This window comes from Podarcis tiliguerta (assembly GCF_965153285.1).
Source record: "Podarcis tiliguerta genome assembly, chromosome: 2".
In the NCBI taxonomy this organism is placed as follows: domain Eukaryota; kingdom Metazoa; phylum Chordata; class Lepidosauria; order Squamata; family Lacertidae; genus Podarcis; species Podarcis tiliguerta.
Window position 1 is genome coordinate 47,066,696 of NC_139535.1, and position 21,118 is coordinate 47,087,813.

The window sequence follows — 21,118 nt, forward strand, 5'->3', positions numbered from 1 at the left end:
AAAAATAGGTGCTGGCACTGCATACCCATGAAGTTGTTACAGTAAGTGCCACACTTTTTAACAACAACAAAAAGAGGTGCTGGTACTACGCACCCTTGAGTACCTCTGAAAAAAGCACTGGGGAAGGCAGTCTTTCAAACAAGTCACCCCCAAACTGCTTTAAGAATATCACTCAGTAAGTCTGTGTTCTGATTTTTTAAAAAAATATATATACTTTGTTAGTAAATTGTGGGTTATATTCAGTACTCAAAGTACTGAATGAAAGAAATGAAAGAATTTTAGTTATTCCTGTTCTTCAGCTTCATTGGGTCAATTCTTGAGTAGGACTAGGATTGGATGCAGCCCAGATTCGTACTGTTTATGAGTAAATAAACACTGCCGAAGCTATGGTTTTGTAGAATAATACTGATCAAGTGATATTTACACACATACAGAAGATCAGACTAAAATATGTTAATCTGGTAGGATTACTTGACAACAGACTCCCCCCCCCCCCAACCAACATATTATCATGAGCTGCTCTACTGACCTAAATGCAAACAGGTTGACATTTGATCACATCTGTTGCTTTCTCACAGGCCAGATTTTAGCCTTTGTGGTCCACTTCTCTATTTGATTTGGTTGTTGTTGTTGAGCTGGGCAACTACCATGTTCCATAGGCAACATTTTTGGTCTTGTGACCACTTTTAAAGATATGGCACCTCCCACTTTTTGAACTATATTAGAATGTTTCTTTCAGCCTAATCCCAGCAGCCTGGGACAATATTGTGTACCCTCCTGGAGATCCCTGTTCTATAGTGTCAGGTGCTGGTGGTGGTTGCTCGTGAGTAACCACCTGACCTGTCTTTTACAGGACTCTGACCTGTCTTTTACAGGTTTAATTGTGCAAACTATTTACAGTACAGATCTACCAAGTTCATGTCCGTCTCAGTCACTTGCAGAATCCGGGAGTGGTCCCTTTCAGCTTCTCCCCCAACATAAGAACTTCGGCACCCCAAGTCTCCTCCACCCCCCTTGTGTTTCACTCCTCTGCGCAAGCTGGGTGATGAAAGGGCTGTGCGTTCCTCCTGGCCAGCCTGGTGAGGTGAAGTGCTGGGGCTCTTAGCAGCATCCTCAAGCCCTCTCTCCGCTTGGCTGGCCCCTTCCCTGTCTTCCCCACTGGAGGTGTGGCTTTTCTCACCGCTGGAAGAGGAACTGCTCCTCAGGAGTTTCGGAGGCTCTCTGTATCCCAACGGCCCCCCTGCCTCCCTCCCTGGTTCTGATGGCAGTCCTCTGACATATATCAACAATGAAACCGTCAAAGTGATATGTGTTGTTAATACTAGTTGTACTACTTAGAACCAAGAATGCTTTAGAAGAAACCACAAGATTGTCAAATTGAATCTTTTAGCCAAAGGCAGAAGACTGCATATATCAGTCCCCTTATAGAACATAGAACCTAAAATGTATTCAAACCCAATGTGTGTATTTCAAAACATTTTGGCCCCATTTCAGGGAAAGCTGTGTCGTATCTAGGTACTGTTTGAATTGATATAATTTTCAACATTAGGTCATCCCAAGCATTTTAAAGAAAATTTAAATCCAATGATCTTGCTTGGATCAGTGTGTCTGTAAATGTGGCAGCTCTTCACATCCCAGTAAGGGGAAAGGACTTCAAGGTATTGGGTACACTGCTTATTGCTGTTAACTTCTGGGAAGAGCCTGACTATTCCTTGCAATTTGTTACTCACCAAGTGTAGTCCAAAAGACCCATCAAGAGCTGTTAAAATTCTTGTGTTTACTTGGAACTTCAAAAAATGAGGGTGGCCATGTAGATATTTTTTTGGGTGGGGGCAAGTTTTATCCAGATATGTTGAAGTATCCAAACTGAAAGGTGCTTTCTGTTTACCTTACAGAGTGAAAGAGAAGGTTCCAATGAACTGTACTATTTTCATCTGCCCAAAAGATATTTGGGTTTGTGTTCGTCAAACATTCCCCCTCCCCTCATGCTACATGGCATATTGCCTTTTTGAAAACAAGGGAATTTCAAACACACTTTGTAATGCCACGTTCAAAGGAAATCAAGATGCCCTTGGGGAAGCCTAACTCCTTGGCCATGTCTAACAAAATCCTTTGGATCCTGGCCAAGTAATTAAAAGGATATTATACAAGTATAGTGTACAAATGGTTCAGGCAAAGTGGTGTAATGTTAAGCTTCTAGATACTTTTGGGTAGCATCTGTTGGGGTTTTAAATGAGAAGGGTGCATGTTCATTGTTTTACAGACTACAATTCCCATTGTTAAATTATTTTTAAGGAAAGCGTTCTCCATGGAAACTTGCCCTCTGACCTTGGGTTTGTCATGTTTAAATGGACCTAGGCTTGTTTCACTATAAACCTATTGGTTGATTCAGTCTGACGTAATGACGGCATTCAGATGGATCATATTTCAGCTTCATGACTTGAACTGAAAATGAGCCCTCTGCACTCAGAAGAGGCAACTTTGCTCCTTCTTTCATGTAGGTGGGGAAATGACCCAGAAAGCTGGAGCTGACCTTAATTTCCAGTGTGGATGTAGAAGGAACCTATGGTTAATGGCTTCCAAGCAAGCCAGGATCTGACAGGCAGCCAACTTTAAACCATAGCCTGATATCCCGGTTTGATTGAAAGCTATTAACCATAATTTCCTAGTGCGGATAAAATGGGGAGCTGTGGATAAATGTGGCTTCCTTCCCTGTGTGTACAAATGCGGGAGCAAAAGCAGCTGTGTGCAGGGGGTTTGTTCATATCTCTGCTTATTAAACTGAGATATGATGGTCCAAGCATGGCTAGCATGTTGCTTCAAGATGCAAATCAAATGCAGATAATTTTTTTAATGGGTTTGTGTAACACTTAAGTGAATTTGTTTCTAAATTACAAGCATATACACTTTCTAAATAATAAACTAGGTAATAGAAATGAATACCAGTATCATTATTTTAATAATAGTAACTATATGTATAATCCACCCCTGAACCTGAAGGTTCCCAGGGTAATATGTAACATTTCATCAAATGTAATGCAAAGCATTAAAATGTAGTATACAACAGGTGACATAAAAATAATAAAATCAGTAAACAGCTTCAGAAGAATCAGTCTTTAAACCAGCCATTTCTGTAGGCCTGAACAAGAATGAATGTCATAAGTGTGCATCCTACAGATCTCTATTTAGATTTTAATGGGTTGTTGCAACAGAGAACTGAGACTAAGCACTATCTCTTCTCAGTTGCTTATTTGTAGTGACCTGCTTGCCTCTTGTCATGTACTACAATTAAAAGATGTTTGGATCAGAAATTAATGTTATTTATTAAATTGCATAGTTGCTTGCACTATTCCAAACAAAAAGGCATCTCCTAAAGAAGCCTTTCCTAGCTTCTAAATGTATACATATGCCTGTTTGCACCGCTAAAAATTCACATCCATTCTGCTTTGATTCCTTAGTTATTTTAGATTCAATGCAAGTTTTTGGTGAGAATTTCAGGAGCAATAAAGATAGAAAAGTTTTATACAGCTTCTGAATGTTTGATGCACTTCATGTACATCATAGTGAAAATGATTGCAAAAAGTACTGGCTTTATTTTCCTTTGGTTAAAACCTACTAAGTTTTACTTTCAGTAGATTCACTAAAATAAATGGACAAAAGTTATTTGTTTGTTTCTTAAAGAATTGTATTCAGCAAAACGCTAAGGAGATTATTTTTAATAACAACAACAATTTTTATTAGCTTTCAACAGTGTATAAACAAAACAAGAAGTTTTCCCCATTCCCATCCTCTTCCCTCAGAAAACAAAGAATAATGTATAAGATTTTGTCATAATTCCATAGGCATGGTTGGTGGTTCTACTCATCAGGATGTTTGTTTCAGCATTTTGTGATAGGGTACCAAACTTTTTTTTAAAAAAAACCAGATGTGTTGTTTAAGGCATGTACCCTCTTTGTTAGTTTTTCGGTTAGGAAAATTAGCCATACATTCCGTCTCATTATGTGATATTCTTTTTCAGTTCTGTGCTTATAAGCGATCTTGCTAAGGAGATTGTTCTGTCTTTTTCTGCTTGCCCAGTAGAACAGTCTTACCTCTCCTTCCCTTGTGTATTGTTCTGGGGAATTCTCCCGACCCTCCTGCAGATTTGGGGAGCAAATGATGGGGACGTCCCACTGATCTACTGGGAATCATTGTGCTGGCTTCCAGTAGTGGAATATGGCACACTATATTTCTATCCTACCCTTCCTCCCAAAGGAGCCCACTATATTTCTATCCTACCCTTCCTCCCAAAGGAGCCCAGGGCAGCAAACACCAAAGGAATACAGGGGGAAACACTTGCATTTGGGAGCCCCACTGGGAGCAGCCTTACCTGAGAGCTCTAGAGTGGAGCCAGCTGCAGCTTAAAGTGGGGGTTGTAGTCAGCACTGAATTTAAATTTGAGCTGTGGCTGCAGAGCAGAGGATAGGCCCAGATCTGGATCTACCTCATCAGCCTGATCCAGATCCCCACTCCTTTGGAGTAAGCAGTGTGCTTTTTGTCATTTTAAATAAGCTTTAACCAGTAAGTCTGAAACCACCTTTCATTTTATATAAATATGATGCTCTCATATTAGTCCCTTTGCTTTGTTCCTTTCCATCATGAATCACTGTTTAAAAATCAACAAGTGTAAGTGAAAATAGTCACACACCTATGTTTATTTAAGAATAAATGCCAATATAGCAAATGGGGATTTGTTATCTAGTAACCTAATAGCAACCAAGACCATTCATGTTTGCATAACATTCGAGCAAACGTTCACAAATATATTCACACTTCAATACCTTTCTCTGCCCATCTTCAAATGGAAGAGAGGTGATGATTTTCTTCCCTTGTGCAGAAGTGAAAAGTCTTTTTTTAAAAAAATATATACAGTGGTACCTCGCAAGATGAATGCCTCACAAGACGAAAAACTCGCAAGACGAAAGAGTTTTTTGTTTTTTGAGTTGCTTCGCAAGACGAATTTCCCTATGGGCTTGCTTCGCAAGACGAAAACGTCTTGCGCCTTTTTCTTAAAACCATCAATGCATTCCTATGGGAAACCGTCAATGCATTTCCTATGGGAAACCATGCTTCGCAAGACGAAAAATTCACAAGACGAAAAAACTCGCAGAACGAATTAATTTCGTCTTGCGAGGCACCACTGTATTCATGAGTTGCAGTTATGATTTCTTAATGGAGACCTCTCCATCTCCCTCTTCTCCAGCCAGAAGTGCACAGAATACACCTCAATCCGTGACCTCAAAATGAATCTGCATCAGTCTCTTTTTTTGGTGGTTCCTCTGCAGTTCCCTTCCTATTGCAACATACTGGTTTTGAACCTCCCATAACTTGAGGCCAAATAGATAGCAAATAGATGCGTTGATGATAGCAACATATTTCCCCCTCATGCGTGTCTTGACCCATTCTCTTTATCATCAAATGGAGTATGGGAAGTGATGAGTGCTGAATCTTCCCTGTTTTCCTCCTGCAGCTTACCTATCCTCATTCATTTGGTTCAGGCACTATCCTGCCTTTCCTGCTCACTTCTGGGTATTAGAGCAATGAAAGAAGACAAGTGCCAAGAACTGCTGACTAAAAGAAGATAGTATATGTGTTCATTTTAATGTTAAAGAAGATAGTATATGTGTTCATTTTAATGTTAAAATATGCCTTCTGCTTTGCATTGTGATGTCATGTCAGAATTTGGTACTGAGGGGTGGACTTTAACCCATCACTGTGACTCTAGGGTAAAAAGAGAAATACCAATTTACAACCCAACTGGTTTTTAAGAAAGATGCATCGGTGCAATTCAAGCCACGAGGAAGACGTTTATCTGTTAACTGCTTATTATTTCCACATAATGCCGATTATTAACTGTGTGTTATAACTGCCTGTTATTTCTACAAAATGCTTTAAAAATTCTTCACAAAATGTGTGATGCAATAAATAGAAGAACCTTGGGCACTCATCTGTGCCACTCTGCCCGTGCTAGAGCATTAAGCTGAAGTTGCTTCCCAGTTCTTTATTTTAAGATTGCAGTTCCTTCTTTGATCCGAAGGTACAGATATAGTTTAAATGAGGAACTGGGATTTGAATATCTCTGCACCCTCAAATATGTTCTGGGCTATTTTTAATGATACATATCACCAATGCCTTCTAAGGTTCCATATGCCCTATAAGCCCTGTATGCTACAGCGGCATATATTTTTTGTTTTTGAACATGTACTATCCAACAGAAGGCATAGAGCATAGATAAGGAACTGGATTCTTTTAGGGCATGGCCTGCTAATTAGATGGATGTATGAGTATGAGTGGCCCAAAGTTTTGGGGTATAGAGATGTGGGATTTGGAAGGAGGTATTTGAAATGGAGAAACCGAGGGCAGTGAGAGGGTTTGAATCCCCCTCCCCTGCCACTTTGTGCTCAAAATTGCAGTCTCCTAAAGTTAATTTTCATAGTGAAAAATGTACAATGATATGTCCTAATGGACAGGGACATAACCTATTGTTTACTGTTGGGCTGCATAAAGCATTGGTCTGATTCACATGTAATACTAAGCTATATTATAGCTCGCTGTCAACATGCAAGCATACTGTTGTCTAGGATGAAAACTGTTGCCACTTGACTCTTTTCCTGCTACACTACCTAGAGATAAGCCTTAGCTTGACTCAGCATGATGTCTAATCGCAGAATCATGATTTGTCTCAAGCAGCTGTGGTTTTCTTCCTGGGTGCCATCATGCACAGTTGTTCATGGTAAGTCATAATTTGACTTAGTGGCCATGTTCACATGCAACACTGTGACCCTTACACCAAGGAGAGGCATTGTGACCATGTTTAGGCACCTCTGCTTGAAACACCATCTATACTTCCTGTTCATACACATCACTAGTGAAAGTGGTATGGCAATAAGCAACAAATAGGTATTCAAACGTTTGCCACTAGTTTGACATTTTGGTTCATCCTAATTAAAGTATTGCATAACTGTGGGGTTTGAACAAATAGCTAGGTGACTTTTCTTGCTGTTTCACTGTTCATGTTGCAGTTTGTAAGTGACATTCTAATGAATAAATACATGTAGCTTTGTAAACTACCATTTTTAGTTCAACACAAAAGTCTAATTCCATCCATCCAAGAGGGCCACACTTGTTGAGAACTGAGATCAATAAGCAAGACAGGAGAATTGCTCTTGAACATTGCAGGTGCACACACGTTTGTGCTCATTTGTTTTGAAATCGAAATAGTAAAAAAACCATAATATGATAACTTAAAATGTGGGAGATGTCAGAATGCTTTCTTTTTCAAAGCATACTTGAATTTTAATAATAGGGTGAGAAGTAAAATATAAAAACATAGTCTGTCGTCGAAGGTCTCTTTGCTGAAAGACAGAGATTCTGTTCTGTTCTGTTCTCCATGACTCAAAAGTTTCTACTCTGAACTTTTAATGGTAGGAGTCATGTGTGCCGCAGATGGCTTTTCTAACAATTACCTCTGTAATATGAAGTGTAATTCATGTATCCCGCTATTCTGAAGTCACCTTGATTACTCATGAGGAAACTATGCAAAAAGTGAGCAGTAGGAGCTGCTACTACTACTCATGAACACACATCTGAACATGACAAAAGTACAGAGGCTTACAAAGATTTGTGTAGCAATTACTCTTCCCTTTTTGAATTACTTCAGTTGACATATGGACAACAGAGAGGAACTTATGAAGCAAAGGTAAAGGGGCTGGCCTTTATCAGCCGAGTGTTCTTGCCTTATGGTAACAATCAGCATGGAAGATAGCCACATTTACAACTTGTGTAAAGGCTTCATAGTCCTTTTGCTACATCAGGAGAAGGACTGTAACCAAAGTAGTGTCATTGCCTTGCTGTTCATAGTTTTATACAGTCCTAATGCTAGCAGAGGCAGAGGGGTTCTGATCTGACTGTGTTGCCTAGCATAACGCATGAGCCAGAGATCTGCCCTGGGTGACCAATTGAGACTTTGGCTCTGTTCCTAGGGAAAGAACTAGCAGGGCCATAGATCTGTAGGCTTGGGGCATTGCATTTTGGATAAGTTAAGGTGGCAGGTGACAACCACGGACATGAACCAAGCTTGGCTCCATTCAAAACTGGCACTACTGTCCACCTATGGGGAAGGGAAGATGGTCTGTGCTCCTGCTGTGGCAGAAGAGAGGACAAAATACTTCGCAACTGCATTGCAGGGGAGGGGGGGAGAGAGTGTATTTTGGGAGGGGGTAGGGGAGTTGGCAGCACCATACCAAGGGCCTCCAGAAGTCTGGGCCTGGTTTTATATGATGCAGATAAATACACACAACATACAAAATAGATGCTTCGGTTGAGGCTTAATAGTTTAATCCTCTATATGTCTGCTCAGGAATAAATCCCAATGGGTTTATTCGTATTTGATGGCTGCCTAAATCTCTCACTGGTATGCCTCTAAATACCAGCTCCTGGGAACCACACATGGGAAGAGTATTGTTGTGCTCATGTCCTGCCTGTGGGCTTCCCATGGGCACCTGGTTGGCCATTGTGAGAAAAGGTTGCTGGACTAGATGAGCCTTTGATCTGATCCAGGAGGGCTCTTCAGTTAAGTAGGACTTTCATTTGTGCTCTGATTTAGTTAGGGTTCCTAATCCTATTTGTTTGCATGCCAGTGGAACTTACACAGGAAGGAGAAGAAGGGAGGACATGAAGGTGTCTTAATCCTAAATTCAAAAGCTTGCAGATGACCTATTACTCTGGTAAAAACATGATTTCAACAGACTCAATCCCCATAAAGTCTTCTAAAGGAGAGAGTTGTAGTTCCTTACGTGACACTGAGTAGGGTGTGTGGTATTGTGGAACCATTGTGTTCTGAGCTCCTTGTTAGAGTACACATAGACTGGTCATAGACTGAAGTCAAGAATGTCTCTGCTCTGCTGACTTGTGAAGACAGTGCATTCGTTTAACATTTTCTACAAACTTGTCAGAGCAGTTTTCTTTCTGTCTCCTAGTTAGCCCCAGGAGGAATTCTGACTCAGCTTCCTTATGGGTGCTGTTGCTGCAGTACAGCCTCTACCTATATCCGCCAAAGTGCCTTAGGCCGCAAAATCAGTAATTCACCTCCAATCTTTCATTACTGCTTTTCTTGGTATTTCCCCCCCTCCTCCCTTGACTTTGGCAAGCTGCATTTTTAAAAGCCATGGGTGGAATTAAAAAGTGTGCTGTTATTACCAGCGTTCCATCTGCGCAAGCATATCAGTTTGCCAAATGATATAATCCAACCATATTTCAGGCGGCATAGGGAGGAGCAGGAAAGTCGTGTTTGTTACCTGAATTCTACCCCATGTTACCTGTTTTCAAACTCTGACATATTTCAGATGCTACACTTTCTCTGAAAGTTTATGGAGTTAGTCCAGCTTTGCTTTGCTTTCCAGGTGGACGCTTTAGATAGGGGTAGCACCAAAAGCTGCAGATAGTGGAGGCACTATGCAACAACATTGGAACGAGAAGAACAAAGAAGGGCAATGTAGGTTTTGAAAAGGTCCGAGCTGTCTTTCATTTCATGAACTCATAGAATCTGTATGATACTAGGGAAAGGAAAGGGACTGCTCACCCCTATAGCTTTCCCTATGGCTGCACAGACAGGCATGTACGAACATCACTGTAAAGAGGAGGTACACTGTTCAGTGTCTCTTGGCTTTCCAGTGCACTGTAGTTCCAGCAGGTCAGACAAGTTCTGCACGAAAAGACTCATGAATTACTAAACTGTTTTAAATGGAGAGGGTGTGGTATTGAGCAAAAGATAGTAGTGAGCCAGGAAATTGATTCCTCAGGCAATTCTCATCATTTATGTATTTCATTAATTATATTTCCTTGCTTTGCCCTTTGCAAAATAGGTGGTGTTGCAGGTGATACTGGTATGCTGGATGAATTTTAACCCATTTTCTAAGTAGGATTCTATTCTTGCATAACAAGGTTGGTTCCTTGAGAGGAGTAATCTATCACTACTGTACAAGATAAGTCTTCTATATACAGGTTTTTTTTTGGTGAGACTCCTGAGGGGTAAGAATCCATGGTATTCCTGAATTCCTTTCTAGTGCATGGGCTATAAATCCAACACACAGTGCTCCTTTCTAATGCTTTTGGTTGCCACTTGGCTAGGAACTCCCCTTCCTGGCCTAAGCTGATCCTGGCAAACTGAGTAGAAGCATTAGCCAGAGTGTTTGAGTTGTATGTAATACAAGTCCTGCTCAGAGCAGAGCAATTGAAATTAATGGACAGGAATAACTTGGGTCCATTAATTTCACTTGGTCTAGTGTGAGTAGGGCTCACATTGGATATAACTTGTGGAATACTCTCCTCAGGGAAGTTTGCCTGACGCCTTCATTATACACCTTTAGGCAAAAACATTCCTTTTTAACCAGGCCTTTGGTTGATTTGATTGGCATGCTATGCCCTTTTAAAATATATGTGTGTGTTGGGGGGGGGTGTTATTACAGGTGAAGATAGAAATCAGTGTCCAAGCAATGCTGCAATATTTTGTTTTGACTTGCTGACCCTAGCATGGGGAAAGGTTTAGGCTTCTTCAGGCATCAAAATGCCTTGGACCAGCACCAATCCCCTGGCTTCATTTTGCAAAAGCAGTGTTTCCTAATGAAGTTGGATGGAGAAAAATACATGGCTAGAGGAGGCAATCTTGAAATATACCACTGGGTTTGGGAAAAGTGTACTTGCAAAAAACAACAACTAAGAGGCATGTAACAAAGCTTGCTATATTTAGTAGATGTCAGCATCACTCTTATTATGCTGAATTTTTGAATATTATAGGATAAAGGGTTTTTAGTTTTGCTTGCACTTGCCACTGCAGGCAGAATTACTCTTCTGTGAGGGTTAGCTTATTTTTAAAAGTACTATCTTAATCTTCTTAATCTAAATGTTTGCGAGCAAGATCTAATTCCTTGCTCCCATAATGTGTTTAACAAAACTTCTTAATAAGAGTAGGAAAAAAGTTAATGAAAATACACCTAATTACTGCTATAGGCATTGTCTTTCTGCTTCAGATAACTACAATTTCTTAAATATACACTTTTATAGGTAATAGTTCAGTTACATGTTCTGTTGACATGAAGTGCATTGGCTAAGAGTCAGGATGTCCCTGTTTCAAATGTCACCTTAGTCATAAATCTGTTAACAGCCAAGACCTTATCAGTGTGTTTTTCTCTATATCTGTATAACAAAATACGTATTTGCATGTGGACACACACATCAAGGATTCCTGACTCTTAGTCAGCATGCTTAAGTTCCCAAAATGTGACTCTAGTTTTCTTTTTTAATCTCAGTGAGCTTTTGTATGTGTGCATTTAAAAACAAGATAGTTTTTCTGTTTTAAAAAGAGAACAATACAAATCTGAATATTCAAATATATTTAGGACACAGAGAAGACTCATCTAGATGGGCTTATAGATGAACTTTTTAAATAAATTAGGAAGATACAGAGTCTGAGGCCTGTGCCTGAAGGTGCCAGTGAAGCTTTTGCAGGTGTCATGATACCTGTGGGTGCTAGGGCTGGGTGATATCAGCTTCTCAGCATGGTGATATATCTCCAGCCAAATATCTCAATATAGTGATACATCATGATGTTAAAAAGCGGAGGGAGGAACAAGCAGCATCTGCCCCGGCCCCTGTGAGGTGGCAGGCTGAAACCACTGCCACTTCCACCACCGCCACTACCCAGGGCAGAGAGGGAGGAAGCCGGAGAAGATAACACACAGGTAAATGCCCCCTGCAATATACCTCTGGGTGAAGGCACCATCACACTCTGGTCCTCAAACTGGTCCTGGGTGATGTATCAATATCTTGCCCAGGACTAGTGGGTGTTGGGTTTGTGACCCCTGCTTTTGGATCAGGCAGGGTAGACATACTACCTGGCTTTCATGTCTTCATAGGTTGTGATATTACTGGTTTTGCTTGTCAAGGGAATCTCTCTTGTTGCCTTCCCAGCTTAGATTGGGTGCAGCACTATTGGATGCCAGTTTTCTGGACAGTGTGGTGGCCAGTTTGAATGCTTCCACTGCAGTACATGTGGGCATGGCAACATGTGGATGTCCTACCCCATGGAAAATCGCGTGTCGGAGGCTGACTGCAGCTGGGACTTGTCGGAGGCTTGATGCTACTGAAGCCTGTTTCCATGGATCCTCACAGATGTTGTGGGGTTGTGCATTCCCTCAACAGAGGGAAAAGCCATGACCTAATCCTGTTCCACACATTCCCCACAAAACCCACACATCTAACAGAGTGCTCCTGGACAAAGACTAGTTCTCAAAGACCAAGGAAGCAATTGCAGTTTTTTCCAGTTGCCTGTAGGGGACAGTGTTGTATTAAATATATATCTGGAAATTGATGTCTGTATGTGTCCTAGAATTCCCATAACAATTCCTTTGTTACAGTGGCGAGAGGGGCGGCTGAAGAGTTTTCTGGAACCTCAAAGACTTGTGGCGTAATTTTCTTCTGAACTAGGCGCCACTTTATGTATCTGATAATGTGTAATGTTCAGATGGCAGTTACATAGTGGTTACAGAGAGGGAGAGAGAGAGAGAGAGAGAGAGAGAGAGAGATTGTAAACAAAGGACCCAAAAGGCCATAAAATGCAAGAGATAGTAGTAGGTCTGTAGTATTACTAATCTGAGCTGAAATGTATGCAAGATAAGAACAGAAGAGCCCATTCACAGCAGCAGTTACTGCTAATTATCTTTTTAGCTATGCTGGCCTTGTGTAATGCCTGTAGTGGAAAAGAAACTCACATTCTTTTAAGTCTGATTTGAATGGAACGTGCGTGAGTGTGTGTGTGTGTGTGTGTGTGTGTGTGAGAGAGAGAGAGAGAGAGAGAGAGAGATACATACATACATAGCCATTTGTATTCATCTCCCACCCCCCCATGTGTCACACACAGTTGGCCAACGGTATTTTTTTTTTCCTACACAAAAGAATGCAAGTCCACTGAATCTAACATATCATAGCTTTTAAGGTGCCACGAGGCTTTTTTGTGTTTGCTGTTGAAAATATTTATAGTACAGTGGTACCTCTGGTTACGTACTTAATTCGTTCCGGAGGTCCGTTCTTAACCTGAAACTGTTCTTAGCCTGAACCACCACTTTAGCTAATGGGGCCTCCTGCTGCTGCCACCACGCAATTTCTGTTCTCATTCTGAAGCAAAGTTCTTAACCCGAGGTACTATTTCTGGGTTAGCGGAGTCTGTAACCTGAAGCGTAACCTGAGGTACCACTGTATTTCTAAATGCTAGAGTAGTGCAAAGCAACAACCAACATCCTGAAATGAAAGACTTGGTGGTTTCTGGCTAATGTGAATAAGTATTATCAAGAAATGTAGATTATGAAAGACGCTGGTATTTGTATTTCTCATGTCCAGAACGCATTGCACAATGACACATGCTTAGTCCTGATTGTATTTCAGTCTGTGCTTCATGCATACTGGTTACATTCTTACTGAATTATTTTATAAGGCCTGTGGGAATCATTTCCTTGGAATAACAGACAAAGCACATTTTTTAAATGTTAAAGGTGCTTTTTAGAGGGAATTTACAACTTCTCTGCAATGACGTTTATTAGCGTGTGTATGGGGATGAGTACTTTGGGTACACTGGATTTCATATAGTGGGGCTTAAGGCTAGGTAGTGAGGGAAGCAATTTTCCTGCCGCTTGCAGCCTTGCCCCTTCCCCCTGCAATATATCACTGACAATTGCTGCCCAAAGTAGGGGGAGATATTTCCATTTATGGTCCCTAGCAACCTTATGCCAAATTTGCTCCAGAACGTTGACAGATGCGTGATTGGATGAGGTGAATCGTACTGAGAGAATTAGCAGCATCTTGGTGTGTGACATCAGTTACCTGGATAAGGCTGTTGGTCTATGTGTCAATCACTGTGATTCAATATCTCACTGCCCTGACTCAGATAAATAGATGTACAGCTCTCCCCACCCCACAGCCTATTCTGGAAGCTCATAGCCTGTTGCACTGAGCTATGCCTCCAAGGTGAGAAACTGCCAGTGCATCGTTTTTGTGAATGTATCTCTTGCCTCTTGCCTGTGAGACTAGACATTGTCTGCTTGCAGTGCCCCTGTATCTAGCGCTGCTTCTGGATGTCTGGGTGGTGGCAGTGGCCTGGAATGTGCCCCCCAGCCCCCCCTAAGATTATTATGCCACCTACACCCTTTCACAGAATCGTTGTGTCCTGTTTCTATCCCATTTGCCTTAGTAATAGCCATCCTGGTACATGCTGTATGGCGCTGCTGTTCAAGAGAGTTCAGAAATAGCAGCTGCTATACTAGTCACTGACCCTTGGAATACATCAAGGGGTTGTCCAGTAGTAGCTCTGCACTAGTGGAAAATGCTTCTGCTTGTAACCCTCCTGTACTCCAGCCCTCAGTTTGCAGTGGGTAGTGTGGATTAGTGAAAATCAGGTACCATGTCTGTGCAAAGCCACCACTGGATTCAGTCTGTAATTCCCCTCCTTAGGTGGCAGGCTGACACAAAGAGAATAACTAGAGTGAGCAATACATTCAGGTTGGTGAGTGGAATCCTCAAAAGGTGCAGTGCTTCAGACCATTTAGGAGTTGACAGTGTCAACACAGCACTTTGAATTGGGCTCAGAAGTAGCCTGGAGGACAACGACGATTATACTTACGATGATTATACTTTTTTGGTAGTAATGTTCCATCCTGTGAAAAGGCTTACTCTTGCACCTTGCTTCACTTTGGATACACTTTGAAAATGGTGCCTATCTCCCCAAACAGCATTTGTATTGTTGTTGTCCGTAGCTTTAGTTTTAATCTGCTTCTGCTGATCTTGTTGTTTGCTACCTTGTGGGTCCTTTGAAGTGCAGAAGGGTAAGGTATGTGCACATTGCAATGCCTTGCTTGCTTTGTGGAGTGGGGAGCCACAGTTCTAATCTTGCTGTCTCTTCCCCCTCCCTATTGGAATGTATGGTAGGCTTTGCCCTTGTGGGGGTCATATTTAAATCTGTCAAGGATTTAAGTGGTTGTGTGCCAGCATCCAGCTTGCCATGCTGTCACTAGACCTGCTTTCACAGTGTGCATTCTTCCTTGTCCAATTGGCTCTCTTCCCTCTCGCTTGCAAATTGCCTTTTCCTCTTGTGCAGACACCAATTACAGCATTGTCTGTGTGGAATGCCTGATACCACAGCAAGCCTTGAGCCTTTCTCTCGGGTGGGCGTAGCTTTTGCTTTTTGGACAAATGTCCTATATACTGGCCTACGGACAGGGCTGGTTGCTGTGTCTGGAACAGTACACGCCTTTCTTTTCTCACCCATAGGATTGTTCCTGGCAAAATGCTTGTCTGAGTGCTGTGGCTTTCTTTGTTTTTGTCATCAGGGAATTAACTGAGGACCCTAATGAAGCTTGTGGCGACAGGTGTCAGTTTGCTGTTCCTCGAGTCATTGGAGCATAGAGGCATCATAAGAAGGAGAGATACTGAGGGGTGGGGTGGGGGTGTTGATTTCATTCATGTTATTTATCATGGTGTGTCTGACATTGCTGGTCTTTGGTGCCTTCCCAACCTGGGTACTGTAGAGATGTGTTCCACGCTTGGTGTGATGATTCTTGGGTCCCAGTTGGCATGTTGTAGAAGTAGCCATCAGTGTTGCTGCAATTGTTTGTTTCTACTGATAGAGTTTTGCTTTCTACTTAACTGCTGAGAGTGCAGAGGATTCATTGATGCTGGCGGGGGACTGGTGTAGTCCCAAAGTAAATGAAAACTTATTAGGAGACCAAATGAAAACAGGCTATTATCAAAGTCCACAAAGCAATAGCATGAGTGCATAAAAAAAAGGTAGCTAAAATTTATAGAGATACTAGTCTGCAAGATGCTCTACAATTTTAGGGGGGGAAAACAGTATGAAAGAAACTTAGGATTGTTGATTTTATGAAGGTAAATTTTAAACTGAAAATGCAAATTCAGACAACCCAATGAGAACTATGACCGAATAACCAAAAGATCAAGAGACCCTCAAAATAAATGACCTTTATGAAAAAGTTAGTTGCCTTTAAGAAGAAGTGAACCTTCTGGTGTGAACCCATGCATCTAGAGCCTAATGATTTACTATACCCTCATATGCTGCCATATGAAGTATTACAGTATACTAATAAAATAACAATAATAATAATAAAAAGTCAGACAAGACAAATCTAATTTCTTTAGATTGGTTGGTAAGGGAGTTTGGATGGAAAATGGATTGAACAAGGCTTTTTGATACTTTTCTACAGACAAAATCATAAGTAAAATGAGTGCACTGGGAACAGAAGATAGCATTGAAAAGTTGGCTAGACGTGTTATTTGAAAACTAGGAAGTAAACAGTAGTCTGTAAGTTTCATTTTTTTAAAGATTATTTCTTTTTTGATACCTTAATTGCAGTCTTGTATTTTAAGGAGTGCAGAACTGAGTTTGTTCACCAGAAGCATTTCCCATTTGAAAGATTTTTATCTTAAATCCTCATATTGCCATCTTTTAAAAAAAATAAGCTTTGAGAATTTTAAAAGCTACTGGGGGAAGGGGATTCTTGGAATACCTTCTGGTAGAAAGCAAAAAAATGCATGTGCTGGTCATATTCCTCTAAATTTCTGCACACCTCCTTTGGAAGACCATAAATATTGGTTGATTATGGTTTAAGACTTTTAAATCTAGGATCAAAGCATTACAATGAATTTTAGTTTGCACTCTTAGACACAGTACTGCCTCCAATAGCTTCTCATGCCATGTCCTTTAAGAAAGTTTCAAGGCCAGAAGATCCCATTTATCTAGAAACTTGTTTTATTGCTGAATTGTTTCATGCAGTTAGAAAGCATTCCTTGATATCCAGACTAAATTTGTCTTGTTTCAACTTTAACACTACTACTTGTTTTTCCTTCAAGGACTCTGATAACTGGCTGTTTCTACCCCTTCCACTGCTTTTTAGCAGCCTTTTGAAAAGCGCCTTAATCTCTTTTCTAAGTCTCTGGTTCTCAAATAATGGCATGGTTTGCGCCACTACCCTAAAATCTGCTACACAGCACATCCAGAACTATGTAGTGCCTTCGATGTAGCTGGAGCAATGCTGCCAGGTTCTTGCAGTGAATTTCCATCTCCAGTGCAAGCAGACGTGGTCAGAGACCACATTTAGAAACTGGGAACTGAGCAAGGAAGTAAACAGCAATGCCCCTTTTTCTAAGCCAATCAAAGGGGGCACACAAAATGTGGGCCAGGGAAGCACTCTCCCAGAATAGACTTCCTGCATCCTTTCTGGCTGGAGTCCCGTGACTGAAGCTTTCCATGCTATCTGCAACGTGAAAAATAGACCATATTTAGACAATCTTCTTTATAAAATAAACTTCACAATGTGGCATCAAGCTCTGATGAAGGAGAATCCAGCACCTTCTGTGGCATTCTGTTGCGCTGGTGAACACTTGTTTCCCCCCTCACTCCCACCCCAGGAAGCTGTTCCTATTGTTTGGTCGAAACATTGTGTTTTAAGAAGTTTACACTTGGGAGAGTAATTTAAACTGCTTTTGGGTTACAGTGACATTCTCTTTGAACGTGTATCAAATGAAGAAATTTCACTTGTAAAATGTAGGCGTAAGCGTGATAAGTGGCAGCCTCAGTAGAAGCTTGGTATTTAATTCTCTTTCCCTAAGCGATACTTGCTTCAAAATGTCCCATTAAATCCTGGCAAATATGCTTTGAATTGCAACCAATTTAAATAATTTTAAATTGTACCTGACGAAGAAGTACATAAAATACAGAGGATATTATTGTCAAAGTATTGGCTATCTCGCTGGCTGGCTCCACCCTGCCCTCCGACCCCAATTTTAGTTTTAAGGCATTGATCTGCTATGGAGGAAGCAACGGATTGAATTTTATTGGCTCAGGATTTATATAATGACTGGGTATGGATGCTCTACCTCGTGGGATGATGCACTTGCATCTGTATAAACAACTAGGAAAGTTTAGGTTCAAGGTTTGGAGTGTAGGAAAACAAACCACACCCTGAAATAAGAGCAGTGGAGAGAGAAATCCCTTTTGTTTCTTTCAAGGCAGAGAACGATCAAATAGTAAAACCCTTAGATACTAAAATATCCCCTTTATAACAATTTTTTAATTTTTTTTTACAAGTTTCTATGACTATTTCAAATGTACCAATTTACTGAATACACAATAGAAAGACAATAATTATTTCTCTTGATGTGTTTCTGGCTCAAGTGCAGGTGGCAGCTTATCTAATGGTAACAAAGACATAACATTTTTTAAAAAAACAAACAGTGTGTTGTCATAGTTGAAGGGAGATTCATTTGGAGTTGCAAAAAGCTTATAAGCACAATTAAACTGAAACAGGGAGAAAATTAAAAGAGGCGTTTGGCTTCTGCTCCAGCCATTTCAAAACTCCTTTCAGGGGAAAAAATAAAAGTTGTGTGTGTATCTAGCTAGCGCTCTAAGTAAGACTTGCTGCTTATTTCTTTTTCAATTGTGCAGCAGCAACTCTGCTTCCAGTAAGGGCAGAATCTGACATGGCCACTTCTGTGCAGTCTTCAGCTCCTCCTCCTTCCCTGTCTTGCCTTCAAACACTCAATACATTTAGAGACTGATCTTGTGCAGAAAATATCCCTGACATTTGAAGAGCTCCAGGGATTCACTGAGCATGCTCAGTCATCTCCGTCTGCTAGAAAGAGGAAGCTAGTTTACATAGGAGTCATACCAAGCATAGCCTGCATGTCAGTGCAGTTAACTTGCAGCGGGCTGTGAGGAGAATTAGCATGTCTTTGTCCTAGGAAGTCTTTGCCATTCCAGTTTCCCCCTCCCCCGCCCGAAATTTGGCGTCAGATCTGTAAGCAATTTTTAATTGCAATTGGACACAATACATTTCAAACTCTGTCTTCGTTTCTGAAGCCTTTGAGGGGGATTTCCCTCCCTTTGCCTTCCTTTTTTTAAAAACTCGGTTGTGTTGGTTTTTTTTAAATATACTTTGTTTTGATTAGTCGGAGGCTGGGCCTTGAGCTTGTGGAACTCGGGAAAGAGCCAGGAGCTACTCGCAACAGCCCCGTGTTTTTGTCGCTGATTTTTTGGGGGGTGTTCAGGGCGGAAGCAAGCAAGCTGGTCTTCTTTGCTAGCCCACTCAATGCTATTTATGAAGATGGACCTGTTGAACTACCAGTACTTGGACAAGATGAACAACAATATTGGCATTCTCCGCCAATATGAAGGTAACTTAAGATTCACGCCGCACTCCGGCGTTATGTCTTTGTAAGTTTGTGCTGATATCTTTTGCTTGCTTGATTTGGGCAGTGGCCTGCCTTTTCTGCGTGGAAATGCTGATTTCTCTCTCTCTCTCTCTCTCCTCCCCCCCGCACCATTTTAAAGCCAGGCGTTTTGTGTTTTGTCCGGGAGACATTTATCACTTGGAAGTAGTTTCCTTGAGGGAACTATTGTTTAACGCCTGTCTCGCCGTTTTGAAAGCTTTCCTGTGTGCAGATGTCCCCCCCCCCGCCCGAAAATAAATGCTGTTCGTGCGCTCTTTTCCTTCCACACGGGAGTATAAGGGGGTAGTAGCGTGACAATGACTGGATGGCAAGTTGGCATGTTGTATGCGTGTTTTGTCTCTCTCTTTCTCTCTCGGGTCGCCTACTGCCTTTAGGGCACAATGGGAGAGTTTTTACTACTCTGCTCCGGGGATGGAAGGGTGCCTGTAGTACAGAATACAGAGTGCCCCTTTGTTTGACTTCTCATTTCCTGTACAGCTCTGAGAAAGCTCTGACACAGAGGGCTGCCTCCCCTCCCCTTCCCCTCCACAATCCCACATCTCCTCCCTCAAGAACCACCTCAAGCAAGCCTGCCTGTAGCAGAAAGAAATGCACACAGCCGCTAGGAAACACAACTTCATGGCCGTCATCTTCTGGGTGGATTCTCTCTCCCCCGCTCCCCACCCTCATGTTTGCTCGTTTCCTGACAGAGAATTGTTTGTTACCAAGTTTTGCAGTAATGTCCCGTCGCCCCACCATATGGATCCTGACCACAGGAGTGGTAGAATTTCGCTGCTTTTTTTTTTTTTTTAACTAGCTGAGTTTTTAACCTACGTGCAGTTTGAACAGGCTGTAATGGCTTAGTTTTTAAGCGAGGAAAGAAAGGCACCACTGAGCTAATTGTACTTGGCAGGAGGGCTGTTTTTCTGTTGCCACACACACAAACATTGCACAAATCGCTTTCCCCCCCCCTCCTACTCCTTCCAGATTTTCAGTTGGAAAAATTTCCATGCTTGTTAAAGAGAGTGGCTTTTATTATGCTGGCCAGTAAATGATACCTAAATGCAAACCTGTTAAGTTTGGGGATTGGGAGGGGGGGGGGTAAACAAACAAGGCCTTGTCAGTCTGTTCTTGTTGGAAGCAGGTCAGCTGAAACTGAGTTACTGAGGAGGGTAATGATTACTACAAGGGGTGTGTCTGCTACCTCATGATTTTAAATGTGAAAATATTAAATTTCAATGTTTTTTATACATTTGGAAGAAGAGATCAGTGTGATGGCTCAGTCCCTTATCTTCAGTGTTTTCAGAGCTCCCTTACTTTCTCACATGTTTCTGAACTTCCTCCAGACTTTTTTTGCTGGTAGTAGTTGAACTGTTTTAAAGAGGCCCTTTGTTGACATGAGTCTAATATGCTGTTATGTTTAATATTTGCTGCTTTCCTCTTTTTCATTATCTTTAACACTAAAGTTAAAATGTGTATGGACAAAATAAAATAGACTTGGAAAGATTTTATAACTGGGCATTCATATTCTTGTGTTTTAAAATTTATGAACATGATTTCATGTCAAATGTATGGTGAATATTTAAAAATCTTCCATGTAACTGCCATAATCTTGCTATTGTAGATCGGTATAAGCAGTGATGATTGTTTTGGGCATAATTTAGGCACTTTTAAATCCCACTGATTTTAGTAAATGTGTGAGTAAATTTGTCCCTTTGGGGTGGAGGGGATTATTGGTTTGGACTGAGTGTATTCAATTATAACAAGCTCATTTCTGCTTACAGAGCATGCATTGGAGATAAATTTTGTT

At 41.3% G+C, this 21,118-nt stretch overlaps 1 protein-coding gene across 2 annotated transcripts in view; it reads left to right on the plus strand.

Annotated features, from left to right (window-relative positions):
* VGLL4 (vestigial like family member 4) overlaps nucleotides 1-21,118 on the plus strand; it is a 94,585-nt gene that overhangs the window by 13,363 nt on the left and 60,104 nt on the right. The window contains exon 1 of one of the 2 annotated variants that reach the window (XM_083429239.1): nucleotides 18,657-19,272. The exons of the other annotated variant lie outside the window; for it this stretch is intronic. Within the exon in view, the coding sequence (XP_083285365.1) occupies nucleotides 19,188-19,272 (85 nt within the window). The 5' untranslated portion in view covers nucleotides 18,657-19,187. Of the gene's footprint in view, nucleotides 1-18,656; nucleotides 19,273-21,118 lie in introns of those variants that run through there. 2 annotated transcript variants of the gene reach the window in all.